The 27,103-nt window shown below is 43.8% G+C and overlaps 2 protein-coding genes across 2 annotated transcripts in view; one reads left to right on the forward strand and one right to left on the reverse strand.

Annotated features, from left to right (window-relative positions):
* Positions 1-18,038, reverse strand: part of POLR1A (RNA polymerase I subunit A) — a 63,782-nt gene extending 45,744 nt beyond the window's left edge. Inside the window, exons 1-12 of the mRNA XM_016201803.2 lie at positions 17,869-18,038; positions 16,561-16,765; positions 15,531-15,680; positions 12,579-12,686; positions 11,594-11,679; positions 11,386-11,489; positions 10,310-10,396; positions 9,172-9,277; positions 8,706-8,868; positions 5,794-5,964; positions 5,554-5,676; positions 3,160-3,390 (exon numbers count right to left, since the gene is read on the reverse strand). Of these exons, the coding sequence (XP_016057289.2) occupies positions 3,160-3,390; positions 5,554-5,676; positions 5,794-5,964; positions 8,706-8,868; positions 9,172-9,277; positions 10,310-10,396; positions 11,386-11,489; positions 11,594-11,679; positions 12,579-12,686; positions 15,531-15,680; positions 16,561-16,765; positions 17,869-17,945 (1,611 nt within the window). The 5' untranslated portion in view covers positions 17,946-18,038. The remainder of the gene's footprint in view (positions 1-3,159; positions 3,391-5,553; positions 5,677-5,793; positions 5,965-8,705; positions 8,869-9,171; positions 9,278-10,309; positions 10,397-11,385; positions 11,490-11,593; positions 11,680-12,578; positions 12,687-15,530; positions 15,681-16,560; positions 16,766-17,868) is intronic.
* A 356-nt stretch (positions 18,039-18,394) lies between these two features.
* Positions 18,395-27,103, forward strand: part of PTCD3 (pentatricopeptide repeat domain 3) — a 31,423-nt gene continuing 22,714 nt past the window's right edge. The window contains exons 1-4 of the mRNA XM_016201804.2: positions 18,395-18,517; positions 19,993-20,045; positions 20,158-20,194; positions 25,372-25,417. Coding sequence (XP_016057290.2) covers positions 18,417-18,517; positions 19,993-20,045; positions 20,158-20,194; positions 25,372-25,417 — 237 coding nt within the window. The 5' untranslated portion in view covers positions 18,395-18,416. The remainder of the gene's footprint in view (positions 18,518-19,992; positions 20,046-20,157; positions 20,195-25,371; positions 25,418-27,103) is intronic.

The following is a 27,103-nucleotide window of genomic DNA, read 5'->3' on the forward strand; positions in this document are numbered from 1 at the left end:
TCTCCCCAAGCTGTCACTATGGTCTCCTCAGGGACAAGGGCACATGGGGAAGGGAAGGGAAGGCACAGACTATCATTACATTATTATTACTACTTCTATGCATCTTAGTATTGTTCCTGTTACAATGAGCATGTATTTACCTCTATAAAACTTTCTAAAAAGATCAACTATTTTTAAAGAAAGCAAGAACTATTGCACAAGTGATATGTTCATTGTGGGGGGAAAACAGAGAACAGACAAATTTAAAGAGAATAAAAACCACAAGTAATTTCACCTCTTAAAAATAACCAGCACTCACACTTTTTCCCCCTTACTGGTATGTCATTGGTCATGTCCTCCTGACAGAACACCTCCCCTCACCAAGCTGCCTTTAATATTAGACTCATTAAGCCTTTCACTGCCTTCTATCTTATATTAACTAGCAGGCTTCCTAAATGATGACTATAAACAATCCTTTTAAAAAACAAATGTATAAAGGCAACTGCTACTCCAATTAATCTGCATGTCCCCTAAGCAGCCCAGGGAATCATGGAGACTGCGTGAGACCTCCCCCTACTCCAAGTCTCCTCTAAATCCCAGCAGACAACAGGCTGGGGGGCAACAAAGTATGACATGGGCAGTATATTCTTATGTCGTCCACATTTAAGCAGCTGTATCAGAAGGCTGGAGAAAGAGAGGCTAGAGGTTACTAAGAGGTGCTCCCCACTTCCCTCCCCAGATTCCTCCTCCCCTGGGCTGAAAGCTTCCTCCAGCTCAGGGAAGCAGGGGGCAAACCCCTCACATCCCAAAAGGCAGGCCCAAGAGCACCTGGCGCAGAGTGAGTCTTTCTGCTCCTGGAGGAATCCCAAACTTCACATCCCTGCCCCATATCCACGTTTCCAAGGAGACGTGGATTCTGAGAATTCCCATGAGCATCCACCCAGGGCATGTCTCAGAGCCTGAGCTGATTTTCAAGGTCATATTTCTTCAGGCTCTCAAGGGAGAAACTGCTGGACCTGTAGCCTAGGCCCAAAACCCCAGGCTAAGCCTCAGATCTGAGTCTCACAGATTCAACACATCCTTCAGTATAAGCAAAGCCCACAGCTGGGAAGGCATGCAGGCCAGACTGGCAGGCACCGGCCAATCCAAACAGAAGCCCTGGAGCACAGGGTGTTCCCCTGGCCAACCCAAACCTGAGCCCTTCCTTTCTCCTGTCTCTAAATAAATACTGCAGTGAAAATTAGTGTGCCCCAGTGCCCGGGTTAAGGCTTTCAGAGGCAGACCCAGAGCCAAAGTCAGCTTCTGGCAGACTGCTGGGCTGAGAAATGAGACTCAGCCATCCTGGCCACTTCCTCCTCCATTTACAAGGCCCACGGGAAGGAGCAGAGACTTCACACCTCCTAGGGAACAGGTCTTCCAGTTGTCCTTTCCCTTCTCTCTTAACCCCTCTCATCCTCACCTGGGCCTGTCACTTCACCCAGTCCTTTAGCCTGGTCCTGACCCATACACACACCATTAACCAAAGCCTTTCCTAATTACAGGTAAATGATAAATGAACGTGTATTTGATGAAATGTACATGTATTATATATAACACTACTGAGATTTCGGAGAATAAAGATAATCATCCTGAGTTCCCGGGTCCTGATGTAAGAACCACTTTTCTTTCATAAAGTCCCCTCCTGCCTTTGCCCCTGGGCCACATCATCAGGTCCAATGTGGTTCCTTGAGCCTCAGAGCCTCCTGAACCTCAACCTGGATCCACCCATCCCTTCCACAGGGGTTTCCTGAGTCCTTATGGAATTTAGGAACTTGAGGGCAGATAAATGGGTGCACACACAGTGACAACACTACACAGTGAGAGCCATGGGAGAACGAGGGTGTAGCATGACCCCATACAAGTTTTTTTTGCTTGTTTTGTTTTTTTAATCCTTACCCGAGGATATTTTTTCCATTGCTTTTCAGATAGTAGAAGGGAGAGAGAAACACTGATGTGAGAGAGACACATAGATTGCTTGACTCCCGCACATGCCCTTGGCCACAATCAAACCCGGGACCCGTCAGTCTGTGGGTCGACACTCTAACCACTAAGTCAAACTGGCCAGGGCCATACAAGTTTTGAGAAGGACAAAGTACAGTCTGAAGGCAAGCCGCCTGTTTTTGTAAGTAGAGGTTTTTTGAGAACACAGCCACACCCGTTTATGTGCCACCTGTGGTGGCTTTCACACTTCAACAGGGTTGAGTTGGTTCAACAGACTGTATGGTCTCCAAAGCCTAAAATATTTACTATTGGGCCCTTTGCTGAAAAGGTTTGTGGACCCTGCCCTAGAGTGAGGACCTTGCTGAGACCTGAAGGGTTAGTAAGAGTTAGCATGGAGTGTGGGGGAGGGCAGAGTGTTCCAGGCAGGGGACAACAAACACAAGGCCTGAAGGGGAGAAGGCCTTGCACTGATGGGACGGCGGGAGAGTGACGGGCGATCTGAGGTAAGCCTGGAGGAGAGAGCAGGACAATGTGCTCAGGATCTGAGCTCCAGTAGGAAGACAAGCAAGCTCCAGGAGGGCTGACCTCCTACAACCTCACTGCCACTCAGAACTCATTTCCGTGACTTCCCATGGACTCACCAATGTGTGGCGGTGAGGCCAACCTCCCTCCCTAAGCTCCCAGCCTGCTCACCTCCGACCCTGTGATTGTAGCTGAGGCCATGTGAAGTTCTCCTGCACAGCAGCCTTGTCCTCACACCCCAGTAACATCAGAAACCCCTATATCCTGCTACTTTTTCTTTCAAAAGCCCTAAGCTGCTGCCTTCACTGCCTCACAAAGGCTCTGACACCTGGCTCCTTTCCCTTTGTTCAAACTTCTCTCCTGGGTCAAGGATAGCAAATTCTCCTGCCCCAGGACCACACTTGAGTTATGATTAGAGCCTTTCTCGAACCTCTGATGTGTGACCAGCACTGTGCTGCATGGTGTGAGACAGCCAAATGAAGCTTTAATTATGGTGTCAGGGCCCCAGCTCCAGCTGGGAGAGAGTAAGCACCATGAAACCTGCTAAGGAACAGGCACATGTGAGAGCAGCTTCATCTCGGGGAGGCAGAAGCTGCTCACACAGTATTCCACAGCAACCCCATAGCCACGGCACTCACTGGAGCCAGCACTCACTGATCAAACCTGCCCACTACTCACAATTTTTGTCCCCTGGGGCTTCGGTGCCCCCGTGGCTGGTGTCAGGAGCTGTTTGGCCACGGCTTCCCGTTGGCTTAAGTCCACAGCGCTCAAGGCTGTGCGACTGCCATCCTCGTTGATGACCATGGAGGCCCCTGGGTGCACATTGGGGCCGTTGATGACCGCCTGCCTCAGTTCCTGAACGTTCCAGGGGGTAACTGGCTGAGGGTAGGTCAGTTTTGTGGCAAACACCTGAAAATGAGGAGTGGATATAAAAACTCAGGGTGGGCAAAAAAGGTTACATGGACCCAAAGTCAGACTCAACAAGATGTGTCTTTTTCCTGAAGATGTGCAGGTGCTGTCTTAGCCAAAAAGGTCCTCAGGGAGGAAAGCGGCATCCTGCCTATCTCCTCCACAGGCCATGTCTTCATTTCAAGGCCTCCTTTCCGAACAGTCTGTCTGAAGAAAATGATCTGAGTATTGCCATTTACACGTTAGAAATTTTTTACCCATTCTAAAACCATCTTTTCCTCATCTGCCAGTAAATTTATGGGCCCAAAGGGAACACAGAATGGGCCACTAGCTTGAGAGAGGTGGCGAGTGCCTACCTCAAGTACCACCATACCCCAGCAGGCATCACTGATCGAGGCCCTTGCCCTGGGCCCAAACATGGCATCAGAATCTCTTTACTTGGCAGTTCCAGCAGCCACTGCAATCAAGGTGGCCCCTGAAACCGACAGCCCCCCAAGACACGAGAAAATGCAGCACCCCACTGATCGAGACCTGCAACAGTCCACTCCAAGGAAAACAAGTTCCCTGCTTAAGTGAGTTTCTGAGCTACTTAATATTATAAACTCTTTGATGTTTCTATGTGCACATAAATACATCAAAGTGAGAATACCTAAAGGACGTTGTTCTATTTTGATCAGTTCTCTGCTCCAAGGCCCTTGTGAGAGGACTTCTCACTACCCCACCCTGCGCTCCCTTCCCTGTAGCCTGTTCGACTTTCGCTGATGCACTGACCACTGCCTGAGTGTTTATGTTCCTGTGTGTTTGTTTGTGTTTCCACCACCGGCATGGAAGTTTCACGGGGGACATTCTAGTCTATGTAGTTCACTGCTGAGTCTCTAGCTTATTCTACAAATGTATTTCACCTCCTTTGCTCCTATAACACCTATCCCACAGGCTCTAGGGGAAGCATGTGACACACAACCCTGGGCCACCATGGCCGAGACCTGGGGAAGGTTGGAGGTGGGCTGAGGGGTAACTTCAGAGTCCCCCTAAAGGAACAAGCCATTACCAAACGAACCCAGATCCAATCCAAGAAAGAGAGGCCTGGCACCACTGAAAGTGGAAAGGGAAGGCGGGACTAAGTCTCTCCCAAAGCTGGGGACACTCTAGGCACCATGAGGCCAAAGCCAACAGGGGTAACCCCTGCCCTCTGCCCAGAGAAAGCAACAAAAAGGCATGAGCCTCTCCTTCAGGGCTGCAGACTCACGAGTATCACTACTGGCTTCATGATGACATTCCTGCCACCTGACCAGCTTCCGGATACAAAGACCTAACGTTCCCAGAGGTGCTGGGCATAGGACTGAGTGTTCTCTGAATCTTGTTCCCTTGTTTGTCATGTCCTGGCTCAGGAACTCCAAGTGCGCCTGAGAGAGAGGAGGCAGTGGGCACCCAGGTGGCCATCAGAACAGCTAAGCTGTGCTCATTTCCAGCACTCCCCAGAGAGCAGCAGAGGGGCAGTATGTGAGGAAATGACACTCTCCACGGAGGGAATTAAACTATCTCCTATTACTGACCTCAAGACCCATTAAGGAGGAAGCGATTAAAGGGCTACTGCTAATGAGCACCACAGCTTGAACTGATGGGGAAGTGAAAAAAGGAGGCTGGCTCCCCAAGGAAACACTAATGGGCGAATGGGGCGAACCGCTTACCCAGAGGAAGTGGGAGGACGGACTCATACACATCTTCTCTGGCACTCTCCTCCCTCTCCCTGGCAACCGGGGTACACACCCCTGACTCCCGACACCAGGCGAGTGCTGGGATGAAATCTCCCTTTCCTCTGGCTCATCTCTGTCATTCAGCCAGGTTGACTAGGAGAATGTAAAGACTAGGCCAAGACAGGCAGAAAGAAGATACGTGGGTGGGGACACAGAATACCCTGCAGTGAGCTCCCTGCTGGCCCAGGAAGTGGGTCTTCCTCAGAGGTAGAAGCTATTTGGAGACCTGGCACGGAGTGAGAGCAATGCCATCACGCAGCTTCACATCCCCTCCAAACGACTTAACCAGGAAGAGGGAGAAGCTGTCCCCACCCAAGTCACCATAACCTGCCACACACCTTCTCCCCAGCCCTCCTCGACACTCCCACTTGCCACCCAACACTAGCAAAAGCAGCCCCTCCGCACACACCATGGGGATTCCGATTTCGTTGGTGTTGATGTACATGTCTGGGCAGATGACAGAACGGGCCGCGTAGTCTACTCGCTTTCCCATCATGTGCTTTCGGAACAAGCCATCCTTCTTCTCAAGGATCTTTGGGGGGGGGGGGAGCATCCAAAAAAATCAAGTATATTTATTATTTTCTTGTTTCAGTACACGTTTATTATTTAACCCCTTTAGCTAGCACTGGGAATCCAACTTACTGCTCACCTGTCTAATGCCAGGGTACTTTTCTGTCATTAATTTGTCCATCTCGCTATCAAACACAATATTAACGTGGCTTTGAAGGCGAATCCAAATGTTGTAAAGTTTGTCTGTGAGGGACTGGCCTGGAAGCATACTCAAAAAGGATCGGTCCATCCCAATCGCAGAGTCTTTTTCCTGGCAAGACAACCAAGAAAACAAGCATGATGGAAAAACCTCGAAAAAACCAGGCTTGGTCTTATTGCTCTTGCTTACTCTGGCGTCAGTACACATCAACAAAATATCAACCCCATTACGTATTTCCCAGCCCATCTCTTTCCAGTAGTAAAATGAACTCAAATTTATAAGCAGGCTTCTTCCTTTCCTTTTATGCCAACACACATTTATTATCTCACAGATTCCATGTGTCAGGAATCTGGGCACAGCTTCACCGGCTTCTGTGCTTCAGAGTGTCTCCCAGGATGTGATGCGGTCAGCCAGTGCTGGGCTCTCATCTGAAGGTTCGCTGGGGAAGGATCTAACTCTAAGCTGACATGGTTGTTGGCAGAATTCGTATTCTCAAGCTGCCAGATTGAAAGCCTCAGTTCCTAGTGGGCTGTTGGCCAGAGGCCACCTTCAATTATTTGCCATGTGGGCTTCTCCAACATGGCAGCTAGCTTCATCAAACTGCTAGCAGCAGCTGCTGAAGTCCCTTAATATCTCATTGTTAAGGCAACCCTAGAAATTCTTCCCCCACCCATACTCTTTTTATGAAACTCTGTTATCCTGCCAGATAATAGATTCTCATACAGAGTTTAGCTATATTTATGGTCTTGGAAAAGCACACAAAAAACACAGGTGTAAAACTTCTAAGAAGGAAAAAATGTTTGCCATAAGATTTTCTATATCATTAGTTAACATGGGGATCCCCAGCTGGTATATGTCGAGTGACTAGCTGATCTCCAAACCTCACTGGAATATTTAACCAATCCTTTTCTGTCCCTGACTCTACCTCAACCTCTTCTCCCAACTCCTGCCCAGGAGATAGGCCCTGAGGCCTTAAGCTGCCTTAGAGCACCACCTACTGACACTGTCTAGCTACTGACTGGCCCCATCTGGCTGGTATGACAGAGAAGGTAGGCAGATGGTCTCATGTCCCTTACTGTGGGTCAAATGAGAGAAGAAACCTGTCAGTGTGTTGGGGGAGGGAAGAGAAAGGGTGGGTGAAGATCCAGTAAGTGAGAATGTTGTGGAACCCACTGTCTTCCACCTGAGGAACAGAGGGTCGTCTTTAGTCATAGGGAGGGCAGATTAATTTCTGCTCTGGCTGAAGCAGGGAGAGATGGTCACCTGTATGATGACAGGGGCCATGTCAGCCTAACTTACTGCTATGGCATTACCTGATTCAGGGCCACGTGACTACTTATGAAATGAGACTCTGCCTCACCAGGTATCCTCAGTGCCTAGAACAGCATCTGGCCCATGCCAGGCATCCGTGACTCATGAGAGGACTGCCATGGGAATAGAATGTGGGAAGTAAGTCAGGGAACAAATAAGAACATGTCCTATTAATCAGATGAAAAGAGGGCACTGTGACTTGACATAACAAGGGCCTTAGGAATCAGAGAATGCTATTTCTTCAGAGACTCAGGGTTTTTTGTTTGTTTTACAAGGACTGCATTATTTTTAAGGGATATCAAAATAAAGGTTTTATCCCTGGTTACTGGACTTGGCTACCCTATTGCTTTCTCCTCCAAATTGACCTAGGGCCTGAAGATGGCTGATTTCTCTTAGACTTGGGATTTTTAAAAGCACACCTACACTACAGATCAGAAAACTTATGCAAAACCAAAGAAAGCCTCAAGCAGAACGGGTGGGTAACCCCGTGTGAGTGTCCAGGACAAACGGTGCCACCTGGTGATGGGCCAAAGTAATAACAGGACTGTTGCCACAGCTAAAAGGGAGCCTGAGAGCAGTCTACTCAAGCCTCAGAAAGCTCTTCCTATTTGCATCCAGACAGCAAGCATCTTAGAATTGGGAAGGACCTCAGTGACCTCAGCAAGCCTTCTTTATACTCACTGAAGACCTCACACACTGAAGGGCTGGAGAAGTGTTTGCTCAACTGGGAAAACTGAATTCAGCTCCACCATTTACTGAAGAGGAAGCAGAGGCCCCAAACCTAACTGTCCTGTTCTGGGAAGTTTCTGGAATCTATAACACTGCCTTCCTAATCCCAATGCTAGAGATCTTAATGAGCCAAAACAGAGCTGGATGGCTCAGGATCTAGCACTGTAACCCAGGAGGAACATTCTTAGAGCCCAAGGGAAGCAAACTCCTTTCCAGAGCTGCCAAGGGCAGGTGGCCCACAATAGCCTATGTATAAAACCTCAAGACAAACCACAACCGTATTATAGTAGAGATGAGTCCACAAAACTAAAGTAACTTGCCCGGCCGGGCATAGCTCGGCAGTTGAGCATCAACCTAGGATTCAGGAGATCACAGTTTGATTCCTGGTTGGGGCACATGCTCGGGTTGCAGCCTTGATTCCCAGTCGGGGGCATGCTGGAGGCAGCCAATCAATGATTCTCTCATCACTCATGTTTCTCTTTCCCTCCCTCCCTCCCTCCCTCCCTCCCCCCCTTCCCCCCCCTTCCCCTTTCCCTTCCTCTCTCTGAAATCAATAAAGATACATTTAAAAAAAAAATTTTTTTTTAAATTAAAGCAACTCAGCCAAGGTGATTGGGGTGAACCCAGACCTTTCTGTGCTCAGACCATGCTTTCCTCTAACATTACCTGTGTTTCCCCCAACGGACAGCCAACAAACAGCTCTACATAATCCCTAACCAGCACCTCCCAGCACCCACAGCATTCTGTGCTCACTGCAGACAGTTATAACTAAGCATGTGCATTTATGACATCAGCTCCAAGAGAGTCCTGACCTCATCTGTGGCAGGTGCTGCCACCTCCCATGGCAGCTCCTGTTCTTGGGCCATCAATGCCAGAAGCTTTCGGATCAGAACCACGTCCTTCATGACAGCCTGCAAGTTCACCGTCTGGCCATTGGTAAACATCTGGTCCCCCAGGCGATTGACAGGGCGATACCTGCAGGGGGACACATGGAATCAGTGAATGTTTAGTTTGGGGGAAGAGTCATGTTCTTCATCCTCTCATCCATCCCCACCCTACTATAAGTGACTCAAACCCCACCACACTCAAAAGACAACCAACATCCCTACCGCATTCAGGACAAATGGGAGGGAAATACTCCCACCACCTGCCACCCGGAAGTGGAAATGCTGCTCTAGTTCTCAGTGCCTTTCATCTTTCCATCCCTTCTCAGAGGTCATCATTCAGTTATACAGTACACCCTTTTCAGGTGAAATAAAATTAATTAAAGGGCATTACCTTGAGGGTGGCACCACCAAGAAATCCAGGAAGAACAGAGTGGGATTGAATCTAGACTCCATACCAACATCTTCCAGTCCCGAAAAAAGGAAATTCAGAAAGAATCCTGTGTTTGAAATAAACCACAAAGATCATTTAAATCTAGGTTAGAACATGGATGAATAAAACATTTTACTAAGTGAAAGAAAAAAACCCCACCGGAACATAGGACAACATGTAGAGTAAGATCACATTTTTCTTTATAAAAACAAGCAAAAAATAGCCTCTAGGTGTTGAAAGCCTGCATGCAGATGAGATGATGGTGTAAGGATGGGCACTACAGGGAAAACAGTGCTTAGCCCAAGGGCAGAAAAGGGCAGGGATGGGAAATAAAAACGGTTACTTGTTTCAGACTTACACATGCACACAATTACTGTGGTATTTATAGAACATGTAGTTGAAATACGGAAAGGGAAAAAAAAAAAAAAAAATCAAACCAAAAACAGCCTTCTTAAAAACAAAACAAAAACCCTTCACATTGATGCTACCAAGAGGGATCATCTGTGGATTCAAAGCTATTATTCTGGTGACCTTAGCATAGGTTTTGTTATACACTCAAAAAAGAATGAGGATTTCCCTTTTTGTAGGGAATTAAGATATAAAAATCTTAACTAAAACTATATATTTGAGTTCATTTTTTGATTCACAGAAGGAATTTCCATAGAAACCTCACTATATAATGCATCAATGACAATGCACCCTGAAGCCTGGCCCCAGATCTATGAATTGATTTCAGGAGAGCTCTACAAGAACCACAACTTTAAAAAACAAAAGTAGCCCTACCCAGTTTGGCTTATGGTTAGAATGTTGGCCCTCGGACTGAAGGGTCCCAGGTTTGATTCCGGCCAAGGGCATGTGTACCTCGGTTGCCGGCTCGATCACTGGCCCTGGTTGGGGGTGTGCGGGAGGCAACCAATCAATGTGTCTCTCTCACATTGAAGTTTTTCTCTATCTCTCTCCCTTCCACTCTCTCTGAAAAGCAATGGAAAAAATATCCTCAGGTGAGGATAAAAAATAATAATAATAGGCAGGGTAAATGAGCCCAGGAAATTAAAGCCAGGAGGAGATACAGGGTTATTTCTTTAGGTTGGTACTGCACCTTCATTCTTCCAAAGGGCGCTAAGATGTTCTCGTGCACCGGTGGGTGTCAGGTACCCTCGTTTTCCCAGCTGAGCTTCCTCAATTCCTGGAGCACAGAAGGGGAATCAAAGCATAAGTAAATTACAGGCACTCCTTCTGTAGTGGGATTTATAAATTCTTTCTCCCCACCCTGCCAAACCTGCAATTTGATCACAAAAATCAAACTCTAGGACAGGATAGTCTCAGCTCTGAATATGTTCCCCCTTAATCTAATTTCTAAAGTCATGAAAACAATGTAACTACATATAAAATCAAGAGAGCAACAACAACAAAAAATCGCCTACATCCCATCTCATCCCATCCTATCACTATCACCACTGTTACATCATCTTCTCCAGCACTTGGTTCTAACAGTGTGTTAGGTCACTGAAATGCTAACTGGGGGTTTACTTTGTCTACTTTGCTCACTACTGTCCTCTTGTGAGCATTTCTACATGTTGCCTGACCATCATTTTTAAGGCTGCATGAAAATATGCTCAGAGGATGTTTTCCTAAATGATTTAACCAAACTCTTATAGTTGGACATGTGGGTTGACCCCAGTTGGGGCACATGTAGGAAGCAACCAATTGATGTGTCTCTCTCACATCAATATTTCTGTTTCTCTCTCTCTCTCACCTCCTCCCCCTTCCACTCTCCCTAAAAATCAGTGGAAAAGATATCCTCAGGTGAGGATTAAAAAATAAATAAAATTCACTTACACTTTACTTCAAAACAAACCCACGCTTGTTTGACAACAAAGTGGTTCTAAATATTTACCTAGTATGTTAACTTCTTCCTCAGAAATCTTTCAGAAAATGACCTGAAGCAAGAGGCGCCTTGCTCGGCGCACAGGGCGCCCCCTCATAAAGCAGCCCAGCCCGTCAGCTGTGAGAGGCCAGGGCTGGGCACTCGCCAGGATCCCCTCGCCACTGGCTCGCCAGACACGCAGCTGAGGAACGTGGCACAGAGGGCCCACTGTTCCCAAGGTCTGGGACGCATCCAATGGCCACGCCTGAGAAACATGGCTGAGGGCCTCCCGGGGCCTGGCTGCTTACCCAGCGGCTCTGTGTCCTTCTGGTCAGCTTTCTTGTGCATCACAGCTGGATACGTGATGGTCAGTTTGCTGTTGTGCTCCTTTCGGACAACTGACCGCCCCGTCCTAGACAAGAGGACAGTTGTAACTGAGGAGAGAAAAAACCGAACCCAACAAGACATTTATTAATAGCTGTGAGGACAGGGACAGGGTGGAGTCCTGATACTTACTTGCAGTGGGGACATCGCTTAGCAGTCATGTGTGTCCTCCAGAAGTGAGCAACGAGTTTGCTCTTGCTCTCACAGACATTTTTCACCTGTTACAAAGGGCAAAGAACCTCAGAGTGCCATTTGAAGAGAATCCAGTATATATTCACTCTGTGATTTTCACCTTTGCTGAGAAACCAGAGGAAGCCACCTCCTTAAACAAAAATTTCCACAGAATCCTAATGCAGCCAAGCTCTGCCAATTACTGAGTGATTTCTTTCCTTAAGTTTCCTCATTCATAAGATGCAAGGAAGAGTAGTAACCGCCTCACTACGCTGTTACTAAGATAAAGAGATCATGAATGCAGCGGGTGCTTGGAAGAAAGTACTTAATAAATGCTCTTTTCCCTCACTTTAATTTAAAATAAACCTCTCTGGAGGCAGCTGGTGTAGCCTCCCTGCAGCCTCCCTGGGATGGACCTGAGGGTTCTGAGAAAAGTACACCCACTGTTAAGCTACATGAGTGGTTCTGAGCCCAGCTGCAAATGAGACCCACTTGGGCCCTATCGCAGCCCACTTCAGTCGGAATCTCTGCTGTGAAACTGGGTGTGAGGTGAACCAGATTTCAAGTTAGTCCTGGAGGCTGATTACTGACATCATTCATTCATTGAGCAATTTAATACTTACATAGGTGCAATGGGGGAACAGGGAGGAGAGAGGGACCAGTAGTTTACGGTGTTACAGAGAGAAAGAAGGAAAGAACATGGACCTCATTCTCAAAGTGAGACTGCAAGCCAGAACCTTGCTGGATGCTATGCCTAAACTACCTAATTTCATCTCTTCTTCTCATCGGTCCTACAGGCAGGCATCAAATATGAGGACACAATGGCTCAGGGACAGTTATGCAGAACAGAGCTAGGATTCAAACCCAGGTCAAGTATAGGAAACCGAAAGTGTACATGAGTGACAGTGCTAAAAACTGAGTGTTCTGAGAAGACAGGATAACATACGTGCGAGCCTTGGGATCCCAGGAGATTGTTCTGTACAATTTCTCGTGTATACTGTTCTAATTCTTCCTGGATTTCAAAGGCAGTAGGATCAGCATTTTCTTCCAGAAACTGAAAATCAAAGAGAAAAACCATATTATCAAAGTAAAGCAAGTGTATGATTAGCACCATGGCGCCAGCCTCTCCAAGAGCAGGGGAGTTTAGTTTACGGGCAGAGAAAGAAACTTCATGGCTGCTGTGCTGCATTCTCAAAACAGTGAGGCTGTTAAAAAAAAATCAAATGAGAATACCTGCTTCCAATAGGGTAGGCCAGATTATCCATACCAAACCTCAAACTGAAAAGAACCAAGGTAGGTAAAATGTTTTCTAATGTGAAAGTGCTGAAGAGTGAACAGAATAGTGAGGAATATCTGGACCTAAATGAAGGGAAAACAGGAGTCTAGGTCAAGGAGTGCAGGGCCCATGTGCTCTGATGCAGGGCTGCTGCACTGCACGGCTCCAGGGTAACCTCAGTGCAGGTGTGTCTCACTGGGGAAGATCCCGACAGACTTCCATGATGCTCCCTGGAGCTGTGGGACATGGAAGCACTAGCCTTGGGCATATTTTCCAATTCAGGAATTTTGAACTTTTTCATTTTGGAGGCCTCAAACAATGAATGGGACAGAAATCAAAGCCTAGAGTTAGTGCAAGGACAGGAATCTAACAGCATACCTTCCCTCCCATATCCTACCCCACAAACACAGGAAGCTGGGAGCCCAAGGGCTATGCCCTTAGGAACTAAACCGGTCATCGAACAGAACCACCTGGATTCTAATCACCCGGTAGACCTGTGAGCCATCAGCTTTGAACCTGACTACAATGGTCCCAGGTCATTGAGCACATGGAAGAAGCAAGAAGAAGCCTCTTTGGAGGAAGGCAGCAGCACCCTAGACCTCAAATTATTCCTACAAAGAATTTCTTAAGACAGTGACAAACTGTCAAAAATAAGCACTTAAGGACAGGGGAAAGAGAAGTTTCCAGAAACAGGGACAATAGCTTGACACTGAAGGTGAGCATATGGGGGATGGTTACTTTTAACTATTTGCTAGCTTATATGTATGATTAATGCATTTCTGTGGGTATATTTTACAAAAAAATATTTAAGGTAGGCATCACAAATAACCTTACGCCAATAATTTTGAAACTTTAAATGAAATGGACATATTCCTAGAAAAATATAAGTTATTCTGAGTAAAGGTTTAAGAAAATCTCTCCCCCTCTCTCAATGTCTCTTTTGAACCAGTTTGGTTTTGGGTTAACTTTTTATTTTGTTCCCTGGAAACTTGATAAAAGTAGAAATGTCAACTGTGCTATTAGGCAGCACTGCTGATGGCAAAAATGACCTCTACTGCTTAAGTTGTATCTGAACTAGGAAGACTATGAATGAACTACAAACACCTAGTGGGAAACCACAGCTCTGAGCTTCCCTGGTGCTAACTAGGAATGTCCTTGAGGGTCTCTGGAAGCTGGGGCCACAGAACTGTCACAAAAGATACTGATTCCTATTTGGGACATGGGACCGCTAGGCCAGGGTGGCTCCTGTGTCCACTCATTCTTTTGCTCTTTAACTTGGCGAGCCAAAGACAACTAGACCTTAGCCAGCTGTGAGAACACCCACTGAAGAGAAACTGTCTGCAGCACCCACTCCCATGCATGACCTCCTCTCACCCAACTCCAGGCCGCTCTCCTTATGAAACCCCTCCTCACTCCATCTGGGCTCTTATACCCCACACTGGGCCATCTAGCACGGGCACCCTTTTACCTGACTTGGATGCCCACATCCCAAGCTGAGCCTTTACCCCAAATGAACACTCTCCTCGCTCTATCTGAACTCTGACGTTCTAGGTTGGGCTGCCCACAGGTGCAGAGATTCCCTCCCCTTGAATGCTTTTCTCGTCTTGCTTGGCCTCAGACAACCCATACCAGGCCACACCTCCGTGTGGGGTCCTGCCTGCTCTGCCCACTTAAAGGCTTTAAGACTGAATTATTCAGGCAAGGGAAGGGGAAAGGCCAAAGGTTTTCCTTTGTGAGAAGAAACAAGACAAGGATGCACGCTACCCTTTCAACACAGTAATGTAGATCCTAGCAACCAAAATAAGGGAAGAAAAAGAAACAAGACATGTAAAGATTGGAAAAAAATAAAACTTGTTATTAACAAGTGATGATGGTGTTGAAAATCTAAAAGAATGTACAGATAAAGTATCAGAACTGAAATGCTTTTGCCAGGTTGTTTCATACAAAAACCAATGTACAAAAGTTAGTTACATTTTTATCTACAAACAGAAAATGAATTTTAAATAAGGTATTTATAATAGTACCAGAAAACCTAAAGCAATTATAAACAAAGAAAAAAAACAGCTCCACAATAGAGAGATCTGGTGATCAGTATCTTATCCAAATAATCAAACTAAGCATTACCAATAGTACAATGTGACAGCATGTGCCTCCTATAATGATGTAATACAAAATATCCTGTATCATGCAGGTTGAATTCTTACCAAAATGTAAACATGAGGGGGGAAAAATCAGACAAATCCAGGATGTGGAAAATCCTACAAAGTATTAATGCCATCAAAAAAGGTCAATAGCATAGAAAAGAATTTTCTGTATTAAAACATCCTACATTAAGAGACCAAAGACATGTAACAGTCCAAAGGAATGCATGAACCTTGATTGAATCCTGGGTCCAGGAAAAGAAAAAGCTCCCCAATGGGCAAATGGTATTTCTATGTTGTTTTCATTAACGTTTCTCCAATTCTTCTATGACTTCACATTTTCACATCTAGCGATTGGTATCCAGTCACAAGATACAAAGACCAAACACTCTGGTGACTATTCTTAGGGACAACACACAAACAGCTCTTATTCCCACCACCATGGCCTGCCTGATTTTCGTGACAGCCACCACTCACCTACCCTGTTCAGAATTCTCTCCAGCTCGTACACTGCTTGAAGGGCTCCGACTTCCAGAACTCTCAGCTGGCAGACTAGGAGGTGGACCACAGCCCGGGGGCAAGTCAGCATGTGGCAGTTTAAACAGGAGCCCCGGAGCAACAGGTAGAGTTTCTGAAGGGAAGGAATAAAAAGCAGCAGGATATTAGAAAGAGATGTAGCAGTCAGGGTGATTTTCAAGGCACTTCAATTTTTGTTTTTATGGGGTCAGTTTATTCCCATAAGAATTCCACTTCCTCTGTATACCTAAAAAGGCCTTCGTGACCCTAAGAACCAGATAACTAACTATTCTACCATATTTTCTCTATGATTTCATTTTAATCCTTTAAAATTTGAAATTTACTTTGGGTCTGAGGTAGGGAACTACCTTTATTTTAACTAAGTACTGAATACTAAACTTAGTCAGATATTTTGTATTTAACAAAGACAATTCTCTTTACTTGATAAGATTAACAAACAAAAATCATGCCCATGTATGCCATCTGTACAGCTTAAAACAAATCTTGGGGCTAGGTTAACTAATATGAAGCGCTGAAAACACACAAGTAGGACTTTAGACAGGAGCTTCATCCTTAGTGTCCTCTGGGGGTTTGCTCTTTCTGACACCAAGCAAGAGCCTCCAGGGAGACTTGGGGAACTCCAAAGGTCCCTCTATTGCCAGAGTGACTCTGCCAGGATTTCTGAAGGGTGTCAAGCTCCTGAAACAAAGGGTGCAGGGGGACGGATGAATGCTCTCTTCCACTCCTGTGAACAGAACCAAGCTGCAGCTCTTCTCGATTAGAATCAGATTCATTTAGTTAGGGCTAGAGGCCAAGTTGAATGTATGGGATTTGGCTCCTCAAGGTTTAAAATCTCAAGGCTTAAAGAGCACTTTAACTCAAAGTGTCCAGCGCTAACCTCCTCAGGCCCCTCCTGTGGGGAAAAGGGTGGCCTCACAAATCCCACCAGCAGCCCTGAGACCCATGCATCCAGGGTGGCCTGGGGCAGAACGTACGTCGAAGAGGAGAGGATTGTACACCGTGAGCGGCAGTTCAATGTGGCCCAGGTGGCCAGAGCAGTTGTTGAAGTCCTGCACGCAGGTGGAGCACACCTCTTTGGAATCTGCAGGGCCTAGAGCTAAATCGTACAGGCCATTGACCGCTGGGTTCCCCAGGCTGTCCAGGTACCGAGGGTTTGTAATGGATTTAACACTTAGTTTCCTAAGGAGATAAAAAAGACCAAGGGAAAACAGGTTATTTGACTTTTTGGACATGTCCTCTTCGCAGTCAAGTGATGATTTAATGTGCTTCCTCAGACACTCTGGCAGCTCCAGAGGGCAGAATCTGTGTGCTGTGCTCACTACAGCGGCTCAGCACTACTTTTAACAAAATTACATTCATGCGAAGTTTGCTTTTTAACATTTTTTTTTTCTGATTTAAAAAATAAAGACACGGACAAAGAAATCATCCAAGTCTCACAACCTAGAGAACATCTGTAGACATTCTTTTATAGATACATTTAAAAAACATAACACGTTAACTGGGATCATTTGGTATTTCTGGCATTGCATATGTCCCTTTTCGTTTAGCCTTAAATGAGTGTTTCTACATCACTAAAAATTCTTTGGAAACATAACTCCATGTTGTGTGTGTGGTCTCTTACCACAAGCCTGAACTCACTACTTAGCTTTTTCTTTTCACCTAAAAATTCATCACATGCAATAGCTTCATTATGACGATCAGAAAATAACATATATAAAACACAGCGCTTGGAACAAAGTTCCTCTTTTGTTGGGGAAAAGGAGAGTCACCTACCATCACTAACGCCTAGCACACTGCCTGACAAAAACTGTGGATTAATTAACTCATGGGTAAGGAAGAAGTACTTGTCACAGAAAGAGAAGAACCTTAAGGCAGTAAGGTCCTGGGAATAAAGGGCGTCCTAGAAATTCTCCTTGTAGCCTGAAATAAGTCGTGAAGGATAATCATTTTATAAACAAGAGACTAATTCTGCGCTTAAACTGCTTCAGAGACATTACGGTAACTTCAAAAACGCTGGTTAATTAACGCGGCGACTGGCGAACGCTAACGCTGCAATCTGGCAATACCCTCCTCTCCAGCACAGACTCTTTCGCAGCCCCACCGGGTTCTAGGCGGTGCACGCCAGCCCAAGACGCTCCCGGAACTACAGGTCCCGGCAGGCCACGCGCCCGACAACCAAGGACTCGGAGGACAAACTGGGCGCAAGACCTTTCGGGAATAGTAGTTTATAAAGGCGACCACCTCAAGAGACAAGCTCCGCACGCTTCCCACCAACTACTTACTTGAGCTCTTCGGCCGAATACATCTCGAAGGAGATGCCCTGAAGCCGCCGCCAGGGCATGTTCTTTGAGCCCAACATCCTCCAGGTCCGTTTTGACTTCTGACGCCCAGAGAGAAGTTTCAATCACCAGCAGTAAATTTCTAACACCGCCACAAGCCCGCAGCCCGCCATGTGATTTAAACTGCGCGTGCGCAGGAGAAACGCTCGCTGGGATGAGATTTACATGGACGAGATCATGTATGCTCTGGGGGTGGGGAAAGCAATGTAATTTACTCAAAACTAGTCCTCTTACTTTGAAAACAATCGAAGATATATGGCATTAAAGTGGTCCTTTTAGAAAACCTCTTCGATGTAATTGAGGCGCATTGAGCACTTAATTTCCGAACAAAGTCTTTCAAACCATAGGCTAGTCACCTATTTCACGATTGCTTTCGTCTCGTCCGTCTCAGCCAATAGCCGAGCTATTCCGGTCCACCTTCCCCGCCATCCTTTGGTGCTGCAGAGAGCGGAAGGCGTGCTTTCCCAACATGCAATGCGAAGAAGCTAAAGATGGCGGCGGCCTCGGCTCGCTGGCTGAGGGTCCGCTGCAGGCTTTGCCTGCCGCTGACAGGTCGGCGGGCAGGTCCATGTGAACCGGCCCCTAATTTCAGGTAAGAGAGGCTTGAGGAACCCACGAGGAAGACCCAGGTATCAACCTAGTCCTGTGTATCCCCTTTTTCCCGAGAGCTATGGAGCGGGGCACGATGCAGTGGAAAGCGCATGCGCCCTCTCGTAGCCGCGCGCTTCGGCGAAAAAGAGATGAGAACGCATTTATTAGGAAAATATTTGTTGGTCGGCCAACCTACCCAGGAGATACAACTGTAGACCAGACTAGGATCCTTCTCTCGTGGAGCCAGCATTCTAGTTAGTTCGGCTGTTAGCCACTCCATCCCAAATTTTTTTTAAAAACATCGTTTGCTCTCGTTTTCATTCAACCAGTAGGAAGGGGGAGAACTCTGAAGATTTTTCCAAACTAAAGGTTAGTTTATGAGAGCCACCCTTTTCTGTGTCTTTCACACTCCGAACTGTAGTGTACTTCAGGACATGTCAGAATTTTCTCCTTGTCAAAGACAAGAGTGATCAGTGTGTCCTCATGTCAGTAAGAAAAGGCATGATTTGAAGGAGTTGATCCCAGGCAGAGAGGTATTGTTTTAAAAAGATGTCTGAACCCTGGCCGGTGGGTTCAGTGGTTAGAGTCTAAGCCTGCTCCCGGTCAAGGGCATGTACTTGGGTTGGTGGTTCAATCCCCGGCCATGTGCAGGATGTGTCTCACTTGGACGTTTCTCTCTCAATGGAAAAAATACCCTCGGGGTAGGATTAACAGCAACAACAACCAAAGATGTCTGAGACCAGATACCAGTAGAGGAAGTAATTTTTTAATCACATCTTGACAATTTTCTGAATGGTACCAATGCCATTTAGGAAGGCAGTACACGAGATAATAGTGCACATTATCTGTGTGGTATACTGACTGTTTTTTAGTGTGATCAGAAAATTTTAAAGCCTAGTCATGGGTTAAGGATTCTACATTTTGGATAAAAAAATATCAGCAGTTCCAAGTTTAAATTAGGACATACATATTTGGTACTTTCCTAATTGTTGAAGTGGATTGAAATTATGAAAATAACTTCATAATTTGCCATGATTGCTTTAAGTGAATAGACGTTCATTATTATTAGGGCATTATCCATATACTTAGGGCATTATTCAAACAAGTTAATTAGCTCATTAACTTGTCCCTCTTAATTTTAGTGTTTTAGATTTCCAAAGGTGAAAGTCCCGTATATTTCAAATCAGCTATTCATTTGTTCAGGCACTATTCAAATTTTCCTTTTTTCCCTGATTTTATTTAATGAGGTTACCTGATTTAAAACATTTGACCATATTGTGTCCGTATTATATATCTATTTTGTAATGGTTTTGAACTTGGTGTTGAGGCCATGTCTTCTCAGTGTACATTGGCATGAGTTATCCCATCATTGTGATCCATGATATTTGGAAAATTTGGGCTCAAAATGCATATAGGTGGAGGTGAGGTGAGAACTCCATTAATGAGTATTAACTTAAGGGCTTTTATTTTTTGCAGATTTTATTCTGGAAGTGCAGCCCTCCCAAAGGTTGAAGGAGCTGATGTAACAGGTATATAGAAATACATTGAAATAATTCCATTTTTATTTTAATACATTGTATTTCTTTGTAGTCCTAGTACTGGGAAATTGATTGACTTTGCTTTTTTTTTTTTCACATTAAGGTATTGAAGAAGTGGTCATTCCAAAAAGAAAAACTTGGTGAGTATTTAGTCAGTGCTTACTCAAGTGGTTGAGTGCTTATTATGAGCAAAACATTGTTAGGTAAGGATTCAGTGACATGAAGAGCAATGGAGAGCATTCTTGGGGAGGGAACAATTGAGGGAGGAAAAATTAGGGAGTTTAAAATAACATAAAACAGGAAGGTGGAAAGTAGTGAGAGAATGAGGAATGAGATTTACTTAAAAATTAAAATACTTTCTGAACTGAGTTTGGGTTAATATTTACATAACAGTGATTAATCATGAGAATGATTTTTTTCTTTAGAATTTTTGTTTTTTAAGGAAATTCTCATGGCTGGGAGAGCAGACAAAAATACTATATGGTCTTTAGTAAGGTAAAATAAAGTAAATGATGTGGACTGCAAAATTTAGCTTTTTAACTCACTGGATAGATCCTGGAACAAATTGCCTTATTTATTCAATATTTGTTGACTAAGAACTAAAACGTCACAAAAATTCATATAGTGATGGTATTGAATGTGTTTAAAGGCGCCCTCAAAAAGCCAGATCTTTCCTGAATATGACCTGAAGACTAAAGTTAATTTTTTTTAAAAAAAAGCTTTCTTAAATTGTAAAAGTATTAGTGGTTATTGCCAAAAGATGGCTGGGATAAATAGAACATGCAAGAAGGAAACAAGTTTACTAGCAATCCCACTAGGCAGGTAAGTTCTTTTAATCTCTGTGTCACAGTAAAATGTGGGTAATGATAGTAGTACCTTCCTCAAATGATTAAATAAGCATTTAACTAGTGCCTGCCTCACTGTCAGAGTTCAGCTAATGATAGCTATTATTTTAGAGTTCTGGGATATGATGTTTTTGATACAGATTATATGTGTACATTTAGTTTAGTAGAATTGATTTCTTAGGTGTACTGTTCTATACTCTGCTTTTAATTTTTTTAAATTTATCTTTATTGTTTAAAATAATTACAGATGTCCCCCTTTTTCCCCATTGACCCCTTCCACCCTCACCCACTCCACACCCCAGGCCTTTACCACATTATTGTCTGTGTCCATGGGTTATGCATATATGCATATAAATTCTTTGGTTAATCTGTCCCCCCACCACCACCTTCCCTTTGAGATTCATCAGTCTGTTCCATGCTTCTATGTCACTGAAGTTATTTTGTTCATCAGTTTATTATGTTGTTTAGATTCCACATATAAGTGAGATCATGTGATGTTTGTCTTTCTCTGCCTGGTTTATTTCACTTAGCATAATCTTCTCCAGGTCCATCTATACTGTCCCAAAGGGCATGAGATCCTTCTTCTTTACAGCTGCATAGTATTCCATGGTGTAAATGTCCCACAGCTTTTTATCCACTCATCTACTGATGGGCACTTGGGCTGTTTCCAGATCCTAGCTATTGTAAACTGCACTGCTACGAACATAGGGGTGCATATATTCTTTCTGATTAGTGTTTCAGGATTCTTAGTATATATTCCTAGAAGTGGGATCACTGGGTCAAAAGGCAGTTTTATCTTTAGTTTTTTGAGTAACCTCTATACTGTTTTCAATAGTGGCTGCACCAGTCTGCATTCCCACTAGCAGTGTACCAGGGTTCCCCTTTCTCCACACCCTCACCAGCACTTGTCATTTGTTGATTTGTTGATGGCAGCCATTCTCACGGGTGAAGTAGTACTACATTCTCATTGTAGTTTTAATTTGCAACTCTCTGATGATTAGCGACATTGAGCATTTTTTTCATATGTCTCTTGGCCATCTTTATGTCCTCTTTAGAAGTGTCCTGCACACCCCCCACTGGGGATTGAGCCCACAACCCGGGCATGTGCCCTGATCAGGAATCATAGCTCGATCTCCTGAATCATAGGTCGATGCTCAACCACTGAGCCACAACAGCTGGGCTGCTTTTAATTTTAATTACTACATAGCATTTTTTTATATTCAGGTTCATTTCTGTCTTCCATGGCATGACAATCAGAACCAAGATGATAGTACGAAAAAAACATATCCATGAATGAGTCATTCTCCCAGTAGCATTCAAATTCAAAGCATTTTATCAGCCTCTATTCCAAGGAAGCTACAGTAGGGAATACAAAACAGACCTTTTGGAGAGTGTACTCAGATGGCTTATGATCTAGTCCAGTCCCGTGCATATTTATACTTTGTACCTTATACTCATATTACATTTGTACACAACTTATATACATGATGAGAGGCAACACAGGATATGATATAAATCAAGAGGGTTTGTTGTGTTCAATAACCAAGGTGAGTTTTCTTGAAAAGTGTAGAAATTTACCTGTACCTTAAAATGGATAAGATTATTTTATTAGAATCAGAATCACCTGGGAATTTTATTTAAAATGCATATTCTTGGGGGTAATTTTCATGAACCCTAAAGTATGAGACCCACAGATACAGGAAACATGATCATGACAGGTGATGGGAGGAGGCCAAGCAGGCAGGCCTGTGAAGAATGCTCTGTTAGAATAGGGGAAGTAAGGTAGTTGATATAGAGCATTGGTCAGCAAACTAAGCACTTTTTTTTTTTTTTTTTTTACAGCTCATAAGCCAAGAATGGTTTTTATATTTTTTTATAGTTAAAAAGTCAAAAGAGGGCTATTTTATAGCCCTGGCCGGCATGGCTCAGTGGTAGAGCACTGGCCTGTGCATTGAAGGTCACGGGTTCCATTCCTGCTCAAGGGCACATACCTGGATTTCAGGTTTGTTCCCCAACCTGAGGGAGACAACCAACTGATGTCTGTCTGTCTGTCTCTCTCTCTTTCTCCCCACCTCTCTCTCCCCCCCTCCCCCTTTCCCTCTCCCTCCTTTCCTCCCTCCCTCCTCCCACTCCCTTCCACTCTCTCTAAAAATCAATGGAAAAAATATTCTCAGGTGAGGATTAACAAAACACACACACACACAGAATACTATTTTATTACATGTGAAAGTTATATAGAATTCAAATTTCAGTGTCAATTAAAATTTTTTGGAGCACAGGCTCACTCATTTGTTAATATATTATTTGTGGCTCCTTTTATGCTACACTGACAGAACTGAACAGTTGAACAGAGTCCCCGTATCCTATAAAGCCTAAAGTATTTACTATCTGTTCCTTTGCAAAAATGATTGATAGACGTTCTCTGATAGAGAGCCTCTGAATTCTAGTCACAGAAATTGATGCTTTTAGACTTGGAAGAAGCCATAAGGACTACAAGTTTCTGTTGCCTTATTTTAGAGATGAAGTGTGATTTGAGGCTGTGATTTCCCAGGTCACTCAGGTGCCATAGAAGACCTTAAATTTTAGACAGTCAATTGTGAGTTTTCATAATGTAACGTGGTAAAGACAGTGCTCTGAACAGGTTAATCTGAATTATATAGTTATTTTAGGGCAAGCAGGGAGCCCAGTTTTGATCCATGCATAGGTAACTGGGCTCATTAAAGAAAACGGATGTGGAGGGTGCTTCAATTTGTTGATAGGGCAGTCAGTTGGAGCAATACTGTGGAAGGAAGTTTGGCAGAATCGCAATTTAAAATGTCCATACCTTACTGGTTAGACATTCTAGAGGAACACTTGAATATATACCCAGAGACATGGATGAGAAAGTTCTTTACAACTTGGAATAACAATAAGTTGAGCCAGCCTAAGTGCCCATCGGTAACTAAGTAGATAATAAAAATGATTATTAACAATGTGAAATTTAAAGGAATTAATTAGATTTCTATATAGTAACATGAATAATACAGTCAAACTTAGAAAACACATATACAGAGGACAGTATATGTTTTTTATGGTGATATGTGTATGTAAAAGTATTGTAAAAAGTTCTAGAAATACGAACACCAAACTCAGAGTGGAGTAGGAAAGTGTTATAAGATTATACCATACACTTTAGCATACCTCTAATGTTCTGACTTATTTTTTAAGGATAATGTATTCATTGAAATTGTTTTTTAAAGTAAGCCTTTAAAATAGAGAACTAGTGAGAAGTCTGAATGTCATCATTTTTTCACTGGATGTATTTAGTATGTTATGAACATGTACTGAGTTGATAAGACTGAAACGTGCAGCCTGGCCAGTGTGGGCACCAACCCCATGCACCAAGAGGTCGCCCGTTCAATTCCTGGTTGTCGCACATGTCCAGGTTTTCGGCTCCATCCCCAGTGAGGGGCATCCAATCAATGTTTCTCTCTCATCAATGTTTCTATCTCTCTTTTCCTCTCCCTTCCACTCTCTGAAATCAATGAAAAATATATATATTTTTAAAAGAATTATTAAAGGAAAAAAAGACTGAAATGTGCAAAATTTTGTTAGGGAATGAAATTACATAGATGTGACTTTTAAAAATGAATAGAAAACCCAGTGGATGTGATATACATCAAGAAATTACTCAGCCTTGATGTAATATTAAATTTCTTGTATTTTTGTCTTTTTCAGATTACTTCTATTCTATGTGTTAAAGTTTGTTTAGAAAAATATATTTGGTTCATTAAATTTACTCTTTATTTCCTTTTTGAAAATGAAACACAGAAAATCTAACAGGAGTCAAAATGTTTGAAACCAAATTTCCTTGTCATTCTGATGAAACCCTTTTCCAGTGGTTGAGTAAAGGTCTTTACCATAGGCACAATGGACAGGTGCCCTGAAATTCTTATAAAGGTTCCATAGTTGAGACGTACATTCTAAACCAGGAGAGTGCATCAGAATGATCTGGGAATTCAGTAATAATGCATGTGACAGTTCTCCATGGATCTTGGAGGTCCTGATTCATTAGGTCTAGAGTACAGCATGTGATATATTCTCATATAAGCTGATTTAAGAGCCACCAACTTACATAATGAAGGCAAGAGCAGTCCAGAAAGCTACAGTAAAAGTGCATAGGAAAATGGATAGGAGGAGATAAGATTCAGGATAGATGCAGATTTATGAGATTACGGTGGAAATCCTTAGCCCTGGGTGATGGTTTTAGGATGGTAGATACAGAGGGTAGGCAAAGCATAATACTAACCACCTTTAGGCAAAAGAACTAGACAGCTTTCTCTTGTTAATTCTAGTGATCTTTAGATGTAAGAACTGGCTTTAGTTGAGACCTGAACTTGGTTATTGGCCAGCTCATTCTGAGAGTAGAATCACTGTTCATTTTGTGAGTGTGAAAACCCTGGTAAGGGTTAACTTGTGATTCTCATTCTTAGGGATAAAGTGGCCGTTCTGCAGGCACTTGCATCCACAGTAAACAGGGTAAGTAGGAATTTCAGGTTTCTGTATCTAACTGCTAACAACACATTTAATGTTCATACCTCTTTGTTGTTTACGATTAAACTGTTGTGGATCTGGAACGTTTACTTAGAAATTATCTTATCCAGTCTCTTTATGTGACAAATGAGGAATCTAAACCTTTTCAATTTTCTGATTAAGGGCTGGTTAGGATGTTAAAATCTTGACTTAGTTCCATGTCTTTTGTCTCCAAATTTAGTGTTTTTATGCTATACCAGTGATCTTTAAACTAATCCTCTGAAGAGCTTGTTGAAGTGCATGCACCTGGGGGATGGTTTGGGTGTGATGCTGTAGTGCAAGTGATCTGTAGACCAACTGAACAGCAGTGTACCTGCCATGCTGGAGAAAAGTAAAGTGATTAAGAATGTGGGTCCTGAAGCCAGAGCAACTAGTTTGTCATCTTATCACAGTTACTTTATATCTTGATGCTTCTGTTCCCTTATCTATAAATGAGGATACATTATAGCACCAAACCTCAAGGTTTTGGTGGGAAATAAGTTAGTACATGTGAAGGGTTTAGGACAGCGCCTGACACAACGGAAATGCTCAGTAAATGCTAGCTAGCTATTTTTTTCTTACTGCAACTATCTTAGTGGCTTATCTGCCGACAATTCAGGAATAGAGCTGGTAGTCTGATAGAGAAACTGAAACCTTGGTAAATGTCTCACAAATGGGAACTTTCTGATTAATTGTATTTTTCATTAGCTACTAACTGTACTTTTCATTTCAACTGTGGGGAATGTCTAAACTAATTAAGTCCTTTCTTTTGCCACAGTATCTGTGTGGATACTGACCCTCATTAAGGCCATTATCACAGATTTCCAGAATTGTTCTTCTGTTGTTGATGTTAAACCTCACGGGGTGTTGGGCCATATGTGCACTGATAGACCCTAGCAGTTTCTGAGGAAGGGTTTTAAAGGCTTCAGCTCTGCACTAGCAAGACATTGAGATTTTCAACCACTCACTTATCCATAAGTAGGCACCTGAAATGTAAGCTACAGAAATGGGCCTCTGAGAGTACTCTTGGTTTTTCAGTGAGAATGGTCCAGAAGTTGTAGAATTGTATGTACAGTTGTCTAATTTGGGATCCTTAAAATTCAAGGGATAGTCATTTATTCCTTCAGTAACCCCTGGCAGTGCTCACCAGGCGCTGTGGTTGTGGAATTAAGGCACAGTCCTTGCATGGTTCCTAAAGACAAGCTGAGGGAGCACTGAGCAGAGTGTACATGACCAAGATTGGGAAGGATTTCCAGAAGAGCCGATAGTTGGGTTGATGCTTGGAAGGTGAGAAGCAAGGATACAGTCGTGGGAAAGAGCATTTCTGGCTGAGGCAGCACCATGAGCACAGGCCCAGAGGCATAGAATGAGTTTGTATGTTGGGAATCAGAGATTCGTAGGATAGAAAAAGGAGAGATGAGACAAAATCATGAATGCGATTCTAGTGACCTGATTTTTACCCAATTCCGTTGAGGGATTTTAAGTAGCGGTGAGCCATCAGACAAATTTTAGGAAAGATAGCAAGATAGTGTGATAAAGATCTTAAAATTAACATGTCCAAACCAAACCCCTTGCCCTCCAAACCACTTTACATGTTTCTTTGCCATCTTAGTTTTTTTTGTTTTGTTTGTTTTTTTTAAATACTATGTTTTT

This window comes from Miniopterus natalensis, chromosome 13, assembly GCF_054644295.1.
Source record: "Miniopterus natalensis isolate mMinNat1 chromosome 13, mMinNat1.hap1, whole genome shotgun sequence".
NCBI lineage: Eukaryota > Metazoa > Chordata > Mammalia > Chiroptera > Miniopteridae > Miniopterus > Miniopterus natalensis.